This window comes from Thunnus maccoyii, chromosome 6 (genome assembly GCF_910596095.1).
Source record: "Thunnus maccoyii chromosome 6, fThuMac1.1, whole genome shotgun sequence".
In the NCBI taxonomy this organism is placed as follows: domain Eukaryota; kingdom Metazoa; phylum Chordata; class Actinopteri; order Scombriformes; family Scombridae; genus Thunnus; species Thunnus maccoyii.
The window spans coordinates 11,611,245-11,624,193 of NC_056538.1; the positions used below are offsets into that span (position 1 = coordinate 11,611,245).

Consider the following 12,949-nt stretch of genomic DNA (forward strand, 5'->3'; position numbering starts at 1 on the left):
CTGGTGAATAGTGGAAAAGGAGAAAAAAGGGAAGACATTCAAAATTAATCACCTGCTTTCATTAGAGTCAGAAACCGTACTTCACCAAAGTTGTTTTGAAATAAAACAAAAGCCAGATCTCAGCAAAATTCTTGCTGGTGAATAAATTAAAGTCCCCCTCCACTAAAAAAAAAAAGTGTTTTTCTTCTTTTCTCCAGTTGGATGTTTGAGCTTCACTGTGCAGAATGATGCATTTGAGTTTAACACCTGAAGGCTGTTTTCACATCATCTGCTGAAAGTTTCTCTGTGCTCACTTTAAGTCTCAGATTTAAGGCATATACCTACAAGCAGGATTTGTGACATCAAAACTAATCTGGAGCCAATCATGCTCCAGTATGCCACTTACACAAGTGTGATGTGAAAACTTGAAGCCTCCACTGCACAAACACTGAGAATTGACTCAACTGTGAAGTAGGAGACATCTTGTGTCCGGCAATTAAACTTTTGAAATGTGAAAAAAAAACTATTATTCAAAGCAGAGTATTTTTGTATCTCTTAAAACATATCTGTAGGGGATGTTTAACAAATAATTATCATACTAAGATTTGAACATGGTCCCTTTCAGACCTTAATGGGGAACCAAATAACTTGGCAGAACTACTGTGTTTTTCTGTAAATGACAGGTCTCAGTGGGATGTATGAGAGGAATGTAGGCTACAGAAAATGGAACAAAAGAGAGCAGAAAGAAGAAGGAGGAGGAGGAGGAGGAGAGAAACAGTCATGAATAATAAGGGATGTTGGACTCGAGCCATATAAATCAAAGTCAGATGTGTGCAAACATGACTAAGGACTTTATTAACCAAATCATTTTCCCCGTAATATCCACAAATAAAAGTGATCTCTTTATATATATTCACATTGTATAATTTCATAGTGTGACAAAAAAAATCTCTTTTTTTTTTTTTTTTTTGGATTTCCAGCCATTCCTATTAATTGTCATTTGATCAGTCGCCATGCAGTCGTCACAAAGGTTGAAAAACATTACGATTGGTCAGCATTGGCGGTCGTGTCTGGCGTCACTTCTTCTCCTCTATTGGCTCTTCGTAGTGCTAAAAAACCCCATCGGTTACCCAATCACAGATTTCATCACACTGCGACAATAAAATAAAAATAAATTAAGAAAGCAATGTTCTCCAGTGCTCCAGAGTCCTCCTCTCGTACCCTTCTTGTTTTTAGATATTTTCTTTTTTTATATAATAATAATAGTAATAATAATAATGACTATAATTGTCCTTGATATAAATTCAATAGTATTTTTTCTCTTTTTCAAATTTTAAATAAATCATTTTGGCAATCCTCATATGTTGTCACTTTAGAATAAAAGAATACTCAAGTAGAAAATAAAAACTGTGAGAGAAAATCCATCAGAAGAGGAGCGAGGTGTGAGAGAATGAAAAGTGTGAAAGCAACAGAGAAGAGCGACAGAGGAAAGTAAGAAAAGAGTGAGAGAAAGAAAGAAAGACAGACTCAAAAGAAAAGCATCCACTTCAGACGCATGTCAGAAACGGCTCTATATACAACATTTTCTGTTGTGGAAAACTATCCATCCTGTGCCTGTCGTCTGTCTCTTGTCCTTCCTCCAACCTCCAGCAGTGTGTCTGCAGTAGTCCCGTAGTCTGAAGCAGTCCAGTGTGTGTCCCAGTGTTATACCAGAGTGTAAGACTTGGCATAGGGGTTGTTGCTCTGTTTCAGGTGTCCTCTGGAGTCCAGCAGTGACTCCTGGGAGGTGCTGAGCTTGGCAGCCTGTGCTTGGGCCAGGTCTCCTGAGGAGGGGACCTCCGCCCGGACCTCACCCCGAGCCTCTCCCCTCTCCCGGACATCCCTGTGGGGAAGGGTGGAGGCAGTTCCTGGCTGCCACTGCTGCACCTCCCTGGGTGAGGGCACTTCCATAGGGGTGGGCTCCATGGGAGGGGGCCTCTTCAGGGTACGGCTCCTCTGGGGCTCCAGGCAGGTCTGGCCCATGGCTCCTCCTCCTGCACCTCCTCCTCTTGTTTCACCTGTAGCACCAGCACCACCTCCGCTCGCTCCTGCACCTCCACCACCTCCTCCTCCTCCTCCACCTCCTCCACCTCCTCCTCCTCCACTGCTGCTGCTGCCACTGCTGCTGCTGACACCTCCACCTCGGGCTGCCAGTGGCACACCACGGTTCAACAGGAAGTCCATACGGAGGTAAGGTGGCAAGTGGACCAGCTCTCCTCCTGTGAGGCAACACACAAGATAGGAACAGATGACAAGTAAGATGTAATTAAATAACAGTGTGTCTCTATATACACTGACATGTTGTTTGATATTAAAGTAAACACTTAACGCAGCGTTATTTAATTTTTGGACACTCGGGGGGCAGCAGAACAATTTGTAAACATAACACAGACATATTATCAACTTATAAACTTATTCTGGCTGACATGTTAGTAAACAATTGCCTACAGTATTTACACACCCAGCAGATACAGAGCTATATTAGCATTCATTTGAAATTGTGTTTCTGGCCGCCTATCAAATTCAATGTAATGTAGGTAAAAAAAATCTAGCTCTTTCCCTGCTAAATGCTCCACTATGTTCACCTGCTAGTTTCTACTGTAACTGTCATCTTTTTTTTGCTGAAAGCAGCTTTCTGCTGCGGATTAAAACGAAGGTGATGGGAGCAGTGAGAGTAAACCAATGAAAGCAAAACAATGAGCTAAAAGATGATAAAATGCTCAGTAGAGCTGAGGGAAACTGCAGATATGTGTCAAAATTCTCTTTGGGTTCATCACTACAAGCAACACATTTCACATTACACATAAATCATTTGATCCATTGTTTCTATTAAAAAAATGTATTAGTGGAGCTTTAATTCACTGTCGACTGCATGTAAATAATGATATTAAAAAAATCTTACTCATTGCTTTAATTAGTTTTAAAAGAGCATCACTTCTACTGGGAAGAATTGTGTCATTGCCTTGTGATAAAGATACTAATACTTTTGAAAACCCCTGTCTCTTTTTAAAGAATTATTCTAAAAAATGACTAAATTATGATATTTTAAATGAAAAATGGAGATCTGTTTTTTAAAATATCATTAGATAAGCTCATATTCTGACTGTAAGAAATGTCCAGTAAATCTGCAGCAGGATCTGACATAAAGTCAGACAGCAGAGGCCTTATCCCCCACTGCTGCTTTTTTACAAACAGTGCCAGCTTGGCCGTATGGTAATCATCAGGAGACTCTCTACTCACCCCCAAAGATAGTGTAGTGGTTCCCTGGGATCCCCACTGGGAACATTGTGTGCTCTCTACACTTCTGACTTTTTTCCAGTCTCCATTTTTATCATTTCTTCTATTTAAAATAACAGCATGGAGAGCTGAAAATCTTATTTAACACACATTCACATTGTTATATTAGTTCACCTCAAGGATTTCTGGGATTATGATTCATATAACTATTATTCTAATGTAATACCAATCTTCACCAAGTGTGAATCTATCTGATTTAATCATCGCTATCAGGAAAAATGTGCAGAACATGATGAAATAAGAGGCTGAATTTTACAATGTAATTTTTTCTATCATTATCAGAGAATGATATGCCATGATGATTTGTTATTTTTTCTGTGATGAAGCTGACTAGTGAATCTGGATCTTCCTGCCTGCCTGCACACAATATACAGTATGTTCAATTTGTGCTCGCATTTGGTAGCTCTGAAACCACCTCTCTGCTGGAGGTTTAGTTGTACTGAAGCAGAAGAAGAGCTGATTCTTATTAGGATCCAGAATAACTTGTCATGTAATGCCTGTAGCAAGACAAACCAGGTCAGATTTAATACCTTCACCGAGTGATAAACTATGATTAAAAGCTGTCACTTCAATCTTTAAGTCATTTTCTGAGGTGTTAGATAAGAGATAAGAGATAACGACAGCGAGAGACACTTTGATTCAGTTCAGTGAGTTTACAGCACCTCTTCTGCTATTGTAAGCGTATCCCTTTTTACTGATCAAATTACACATTTAACAGACGAATCAGCCCATCACAAAGGGGTGTTGGGTTTCCAGGTCTAATGGACTGCACTGGAGTTTCAGCACATGATGAGTGGACGATCCGTCTGTAGTGTTTCATGACCACTGAAGAGTTCACGTTCGCATTTATATTTCAGAGATCAACAAGCAGGTTCACGATTCATTGCTTAAAACACTTTTCAACACATGTTCTCTCTCCCACACATGCCGACACACTCACATGTGCATGACCCACACGTGCACAGATGTAAGTATATACTGTGCGCACACACACTCCCTGGCAGCTACTTAGCGTTAATGTCAGAGCAGACAAGGCTGTCTCTATAGATTCAGTCTAACATGTGACCTTGAAGAATGGTCTGGGTTCACAGAGAGAATGAATAATTTACTGTGTTTTATAATAAGCCCTATTAGTGCCAGTAAAGATGATGAATGGCTAGGAGTGTTAATTGAATTAAATATAGATTTAAGTGTTTCTGTGGGAGCTCATTAGAAATGTAGTTTGAAAATTCATCAGCCTGTAAACTGCGGATCGCAAAGTAATAGGGCACTAAGTGTAACCAGAATACAGCAGCAACTCTCCGCCAAGCCATTAATCTGTTTAAGTGTCTGTTGCATCTTCAGCTCAGTCTGCACGGCTGTGAAGGGTAATGTTTTAATATTATCTGACCCGTATTTCTATATTGTGTGTGTCATTCAGGGACACACACTCACATAACATATTTACAGGCCTATCATAGGCTGACTGCTGCCTGTATCTCTGTAATTACCAGCACTGGTATAAAAGTTTATGAGCAAAGTGCTGTGGGACATGCTTTAATGGGACACAGGCCCAATGGATTTGCTCTTATAAGGTACTGAAGAAGAAGAAGAATCACAAATAAATAAACTGTTACTCTCATAACAGCTCTGTCAGGTGAGGCAGGTCACATGAAATGAGATGAGAGTGGGAAAGAGAGAGGGATGAGTGAGCAGCTGTCCCTCTGCCTTTAACCTTTGCAATGGACAGGTGAAGTCAACTAAGGTCAGTCAGATGTAATAGAGACAGCGATGGGGTTGAACTGGGGTCATCCACTAGCTGTCAGTTAAACTGGCCTCCACACTGGGTCTAGATTTCAATAGACTAATACTGTTATACACGCTAATTTGAATTTATCCACTTTTACAGCTGATTGTGAAGCTGAAAGTGTTTCACTGTTGCTGAGACAATCTTTAAGGGAAGTCTTAATGCTGTACTGATAAATATTTTTATATTGGTATAACGTTGGGTCAAACAACTGTATGTAATGTGAAAAGGTTCCCTTGTAATGATGAATCTACAGAGAATTATCACCTGACTCTGCAGCTCTATGGATCATTTTCATGTCTTTTAGCTCATTATGCACCTCGACTGTTTTGGTTTAGCTTCACTGCTCCCATCAACCTGGAGGAGATTGTAGATTTATCGGATGGCCAGAGACATGCCTTCAAATAAATGCTGATGTTGTTCTGTCTGCTAACAACAACGTTATAAGGTGATAACAGGTCAATGTTGTGTTTACAGCTCGTTCTGCTGCCCCAACTTGGCCAAAAACATAAATTAATGTTGCTTTAATGCTACAGGATGCAATGATATTTTAGACAATAGAGTGCTTCCAACTTTGTTGTAACATTTTAAGGAAGGTCCTTTCCTGTTTCAATTTGACAGGGCACCTGTGCAAAAAGCCAGGGCTATAAATGGTTTTCCTAGTTGGAAAAGTGGAACAACTTGACTGTCCTGAACAGTCAACACCCTAACCTCAACACCCTCCAACACCTTTGGGATGAATGAATTGAAACGCCTACTGTGAGCCAGGTCCTATCACCCAACATCAGTGACCAACTTTGTTAATGCTCTTGTGACTGAATGGGAGCAAATCCCAAAACTCCAAAATCTTTTAGAAACTTTCCCAGAAGAGTGGAGGTTGTTGTAACAGCATTTGAATGCAGCATATGGAACGTAATCATGTATACGTTGATATATACATAAAGATATTTTTTGGCCATGCAAAAACTGTTGTTGGTTGGATTGGTTGCGGAAACAAATCCTTAGAATAAGGGTGAACATTGGTCAAAGCAGCACTTTACAAATGCTTATTATCCTTTAAGACCTTCTATGGTTGTAAGACAGACTTAAGATCCTGTGATTAAAATAATATGTGTAAATCCAACATGTCCCTCGCTGTATCTGGGTACTACTGTAATTAATTGTCAGGGTTGTTGCAGGTCGCTATTAGCATGCTTCTCAGAAAACCATATCCTTACCATTTTACAGTCCATTACGTGTAGAGTCAGCTGAAATACATAAAGGTTAACACAGCTAAAAAGCTAATCGTCTAATGAAAATATGTACAGTAAAAGACATTTAGGTCTGGCGCTTCCAAATTTCCTGCTAAAACTCCAGTTTCTATATAAATTCACATTGCTACTTTTGTGCAATGTCAAAACACATCTTATTAAATGTAGTGTACACTTCAGAAGGAAATGGTAGAGGCCACACAGCTCGATTCTTATGCATAAACTGTATCTCCCAATGTAACCGACACCAGACTCTAGCACTCAGCGTTGCCACCAGCCTGAAAGGCTAAAAGGTTGGTGTTACACTGAGCGGTCTCCGCAGTGGCGGTTAAGTGGTGTTTTGTACTAAATGACAATAGTTTCAGATTATCTTGACAGATAGCCTTTAGTTGACCTCTCTCCCTGGTGAACTGGTGATATGAGTCTGCTGTCCTGTGCACAAACGTTCAAAACATAATGAGGCCTGAAACTTTAGAGGCAGATCTGATTTCCTCAACTGTTGCCTGGTCAAACTCAAGATTCAGGGACAGTGTACCCTTACGCACACTCACTCACACACACACACAAACGCAGACCTTCATTCCCATGGATGGGACACCTCCAACAACGCTAATTATCCCCAGACACACTATAAAATGACAGCAGATGGGTTGATGGACAAGCTGTGTAACACGTGTCAGGGAGAAGGGTATCTGTCTATCTTAATGACTGTGGTTCTGAGTGAAGTCAGCAGCCCGTCGTCATGCTGTGCCAGATCTCGTAATTGATCCACAGGGCTACTGGTAGGAGCTGAGGGTCATGTAAGGTAAGACTACAACCTGAGAGGAAAGCGCAGCGCAGCACGATCCTCAAACTGCAGATGCAGTCAAAGGCATATGAAACAGAAACACCATATGGTTTAAAAAATAAGATCAATTACTCGCAAAAAAGTTTTCTGTTTTCCTACAATGAAGATTATCCCTGGGGGGCTATTGGAGAAACTGCATCTCACAATCCTTGTTCATCATATGTAATGGGCTTGTTTACTGTGTTAAGGCTCTAGAAATGGTTTAATGAGACTATACTGTATGTTGCAGTAGTCTGAAGACTAATGCAATGCACAACATGATTGAAACCTGATCAAAGTTGATTTGTAATACAAGTGGTCCAAGGTGGCCATCAAAAATGTCATTTTAAGAGCAAACTGAGGGGCTTCCACAGACAACAAACTAATAAAAAATGATATTATCTAGTGTTATCTAGTCTAATACAAAATGGGTGACAGGAGAGAAAATAAAGGGCTAATATAATTGACTGCTAATGAATTACAAACAAAAGTGTTACAATTTTAATTGTACCATATGTCCCTGTGTCAATTGTTCTGTTATCTTTTTTAATATGCTGAATATATGGCAACCCTCCATAAAACTTTTCTTTTCTTTTCTTTTCTTGTTAAATGTTAAAATGTTTTTTATGCCTCATCCTGAACTCGGGGGCAACTGCATAAAATTATCCAATCAGATGCAATTTGGGACGACTAGTGAACAGTCCCGGCGCCAGAGGAAAGTAACTGGCCAGGTTTTGGCTTTTATGGGCGAGCAAACACTTGCTAAGAAAGTGTTGAGTGGCCTCATCAAATCTAAAAAAAATGGATTTCATTTCCTCTCATAACTGTACAGTACATTGTCCACATATTAGTTTCATTCAGAAATACATCACATTACTGAAGGTAAAGACACTCTGAACCTGTTTCACTGTAACTTTAAGGTTTTCTTACTCTTTGGACAGTGATATGTTGTCAGATAAATATCTGCTTTTCTTGTTCAGGAGGTTCTGCAACATATTTGTATCTATATTTTATGTATATTTTTCTTTTGCTATTATAATCTCTCTGAAGTGACCTTAAACTGATAGAAAGTGAACATGAAAGCTTGATCATGATTTTGATTATATACTGTTGGAAAGGAAAAGGGACGGAGAAGCTGCTCAATGTTTGTAGAGGAAACAAAAGGTTGTGAGTTGTGTGTATGCTTCCACTTCCTCACCAGGTCTGTGCGCCTTGGGCGCAGCCATGTTCATGACCCGGCTGACATCCTGAGGTTTGGGCGGCGAAGCGGTAAAGCGGCAGATGCCTGACTCAGACGGCGTACTGGAGGTCAGGCTGTCAGTGTAGTCGTTGGTCCCTGCTGTCATCTGCTCAGATGAGGTGTCAGAGATGAAGCACTCTGTGATGGTGAACTTGGCATGGCGGAGCTGCTCTTCCATCTTAGCGTGCTCGTAGGCTCTGGCCAGCTCTTCATAGGTGGAGGATGCACTCTCTGTTGATACCATGCTGCTCCGAGCACGATCTGATGATTACAGGTTACACATCATATACGTAAGAAAAATGTATAATAGGGATTGTAGAGTGCAGCAATTTTTCAAATACAGGCAAAATATGGCTTTATGTTGCAGCTTTTTTGGATCATTTGATGGCGTGAGGTTTGGTGGATTCACACCTTGAAAGCCTCAGCCAAGAGGACGTCCCAGTGTTGCACTTGCAAATGAAAAAAGCACTGCCAATATTATTTGGATTGCACAGAAGCCAACATGAGAGCCATGCAGACTGCCTTCACACTAGACAATGTCACAAAAGCAGCATGATTTCCATTGAACCCCCCCCAACTTTCCAATCTGAATTACAAAACAACAGCTGTGAATCCATCTTTCATTGGTGAATACCTGTACCGATCCCCCTCCACCCTGCTCTACCCTACCTGTATCCTGCGAGGGGCTGACGCTGTAGCTGTCGCTTTCCTTGTCCACGGATCCAGTGGCACGTGGCGTGGGGAGTCTCCAGTCAGTGGTCAAGGTGTGTGAGGAGCTGGTGGGGTGTGGCCGGTTCAGAGTCCACTGGCTGGCATAGCGGCTCCGTGCCGCGGCAGGACCAGCTTTGGCAGTGCGTCTGGCAGTGGGATCTGATGAGGAGAGAGGGGGCAAATCTGTCAGTGGACAGACGTAATAATGGCTACTCCATTTTTTTTTTGTTTTAATGAATCAAAGTTCTCCGACATAAGAATCTTCAGGTTTTTAGTCTGATTGATATGTTTTGGTTTAGTTTTGTGAAATTCTTTCTGACTCATTTTTATTGACTTGATTTAGTTTAGCATATTAAGAATTTATCTTGTCATAATGAATCTCAACACAGATTTGAGAGCTTCGGTTCTGTGGATAAATAGATATCTTGAATAAGACAGTAAATCATTACCCATTTTTTTTGTTTACTGAATGAGTAAATATACTTGGATAATTAAATATGTATATATTATGCATACAGTATGTATATATTTTCGGGGGAAAAAAACACATTTATTTTTCAGTCATAGTAAATTATAAGAACTGTGTTAAGTTTTTAATTTCTTCAGACTTCTGTCAAGAATAGAATTTAAAAGAAAATATTTCTGTCATCATTGTACAGAGCTGAAAATGAACAATTAAATAAAAAAAATAATAATTCAAATCCCCAGGGATATATTTGCCTCCAGCAGCTGGGATCTATTCCTCCATAGACACAGACTAGTTAATAAATTCCCGAATCTTCATCTAAATTGCTGTTTATGTAATTTACAGTTACATCATTTGTAGCTGGAACCTCCAAAGGGGAAAATGCATGTTTCCTCTTGTGTTGTCTACAAATCCACAGTTTACTCTGTGAACAGTGAACATGATCATCCCACAGCTCCATGCAATGACATTATCATCAATCTGAAACTCCAGCTGTCTCCATACAGACATATACAAATAGTATCATATTGAGTCTGACCCAGACAGGTTGCTGCTCTATGCACCACTGGGCCAAATCAGAATCAGACCCTTTAGAAAAGGCCTGCATTAGATCTGTGCAGAGAACAATGGTGCTAGTAATTGTAGTAGGTCAGACAGTAATTCTATCAGCGGGCAGAGAAGGATGAAATGATGGAGGTGTTTGCCCACAGCGAGAAATAAAAAGGGCTGAGTCAGCAAACTGGGTTCATGCCCCACTGGCCAGGCTAAACGACCCAATCACATGACTGTCTGCTGGGTTTATGTCTGAGTTTGTGTGTGCAAGTGTTAACACAGAGCTGTCATCTTGTTCTGTGTTTTAAGCTTTTGTGCATGTTGAGCCTTATACATGCTGATACAGTTAGTGGATGTTTTTTTTTTTTGCTTTGGAAAAAGCCAGGCTAACTGTTTCAGCCATATTCCAGTCTCTATGCTAAGCTAAGCTAATCACACCTCCTGGTTCGAACTTCAAACTAGACACACAGACATGTTTCTTCTTCTAAGAGTGTGTAACTTTACCATGACATTAGAAAGAATTAAAAGAATGATGGTCTTTTTTTAAAAACTATTTAAGTAGCAAAAGATAAGCATGTCTGATAAATGTAACACGCATGTGTATTTGTACTAAAACTATGACAAAACAGAATATCAGTAGTGGTATCTGAATGTGTACTGGCCAATATGAGTGTGAAAATATCATATATCTGCACAAAATAATTTCAGTGCATCACTAATCTAAGCGTGAGTGTCCGTGTCTGTATGTGCTTGTGTTCACTCAGGCTGAACTGGCCAGTTGGAACGGGGCAATCAGGTGAGGACGTGTCAAGAGGAGGCAGGGAGATCGCTACTCTTCATCAGTTCTGCTTCAGTGGAGCTCAAACACCAGAAGCCCAGAGGATGCTCTGCTGCATAGCTGCTATGTCTTTGTAATCTCACCGCTGAAAAACGCCTCACATAATGTATGAGTGCAGTCTACAGTTAAAAAAGGACAGGGTGGAAATTTTTCTCTTGCATGTAATTCAGATGAATGTGCAATGAAAGGTTATTATTAGTTTGTATTTTTTAGTGGTGAGGCAATTTTCTTTTACAGTGACATCCATCTATGAGAATATAACCATGTAAAGAAGATTGAGGAGGAAAGTTAGCAGCACATGATTCATGGCTGCAAAGAAACAAATAAAAAACAAAATACCTGCTTTAGCCATAAAACACTTTTCTACCCAACTGTATCATATTATTACTAGTAACACATGTGAGCAGTATAGAAGTAAGATTAGTAGTAAAGAAAATAAATGTTGAGCACTGACGGTGATGGGACTCACTGGTTCCAGGCCTGGCATCGGACACGTCCACCAGCGGTCCAGTGGCCTGGGACAGAGACTGGTAATGGACTGTATGGGTCACTGTAGAGGACTTCTGCTTATTCGTCTCCCCAAAGTCATTGTCTGTCAACAGCACGGTGGACCTGTCATCTAGGAGATATGAAGAAACGAAAGAAAGGAAAGAGAGAGAGAAAAAAGAAAACGATAATGAGAAACAATAATTAATTTAGTCAGTTATAAGCGTAATGCCTGGTGACTGTCTTACCGATTGTCTCCATGGTGTCCCTCTCCTCAATGAGGAGCTGGGCTCTGGGGATGTCGATGTGCATTCTTAGCGTCTGCTGCTGCTTGTTCACTGTGTCTGGTGTCCGTGTGTTCTTACTGAGCAGATTAATGAGAAAAATTAATTACTTTTCAGCTGCGTGATTTCGCATTGTATCGCAGAAACGCTAATTCAATTTCATTTAAGTTGATAAGTAGCTGTAAGAGAGGGACAGCATATCCTGTGTGCAATATATTTGATTTTTAGTGATAGGTACTGTAACTCCAGGCTACATTGTGATTTATATCCGCTGCTTAAAGGAAAGCAGTGATCATAAATTAAAATTAAACATACATACCTCATCAGCATTTCTGCCAGGCTTTTGGCATCTGTGAAGTCAGCAAAGAGGTAGTTAATACCGTAACAGTACTGTCCTAGTTGATAAGCTACAGCAGTGAAAAATATTGTACACTGTGACTGACGATTTCCTCTCACAAAAAGGCAGCAAAAGCATGTTAAAGGGTTGAAAAAATGAACTTGAAGGTGTTTGACCTGAAGAGAAAGTAAAGTTTCTTCATTACAAAAGCGAAGTTTAGCCTCAGTTTTGGTTTAGCTCAGTTTAATTGCTTCAGATGCACTTAACACTTTAATTCCATGACACCAAATGTATTGCTTTCCTTTAGTCTGTGGGCTTATGCATGTGTTGGAGTGAGTATATATGCAAAACAGCCATGCTCAACCATAGACTAGATGTGTGTATGTATTCAACGTGTATCTATACAAAATGTGTTAGAAAAATGTATACAAAATGAATCATGATTTGACTGATATGTACCTCTGAGTCTCTTGAGCCTCTGCTCCCTCCTTCTCCTCTTTAGCACCATAAGCATGATAAATACCAGGACAGCTACCACAAGAATAGACGTGATGGTCACCACCATCTTCAGACCTCCGCTGCCTGACATGTTGTCTGAGATGGGATCTCCTGTTTTCAGCAGGGGAGGGATGGTACCTTGGAGGAAATAAACAGATTTAAACATTTAATGAGGAATTAATGCTCAAACACAAAGAAGCTTCATCTGGAATTAAAGAGGGTTTATTACTTGTGTGCTCTACGGAGTATTCCCACATGATATTATATATTTAGCTTGGTTTTTTGCTGTTGGTGTGAAACGTTAGTTAAAAATCACACTTGCTGTATTTTCTCATTTATGCACCAAAAACAAGATTAAAC

The 12,949-nt window shown here is 40.2% G+C and overlaps 1 protein-coding gene across 5 annotated transcripts in view; it reads right to left on the bottom strand.

Moving 5' to 3' along the window:
- Positions 1-525: 525 nt before the first annotated feature.
- Positions 526-12,949, bottom strand: part of dscamb (Down syndrome cell adhesion molecule b) — a 105,206-nt gene continuing 92,782 nt past the window's right edge. For 2 of the 5 annotated variants that reach the window (XM_042414624.1, XM_042414625.1), the window contains exons 25-31: positions 12,551-12,727; positions 12,074-12,104; positions 11,719-11,834; positions 11,439-11,603; positions 9,087-9,287; positions 8,376-8,678; positions 526-2,237 (exon numbers count right to left, since the gene is read on the bottom strand). In XM_042414624.1, coding sequence (XP_042270558.1) covers positions 1,684-2,237; positions 8,376-8,678; positions 9,087-9,287; positions 11,439-11,603; positions 11,719-11,834; positions 12,074-12,104; positions 12,551-12,727 — 1,547 coding nt within the window. In that variant the 3' untranslated portion in view covers positions 526-1,683. The remainder of the gene's footprint in view (positions 2,238-8,375; positions 8,679-9,086; positions 9,288-11,438; positions 11,604-11,718; positions 11,835-12,073; positions 12,105-12,550; positions 12,728-12,949) is intronic. The other 3 variants (XM_042414626.1, XM_042414627.1, XM_042414628.1) reach the window with 3 other exon arrangements.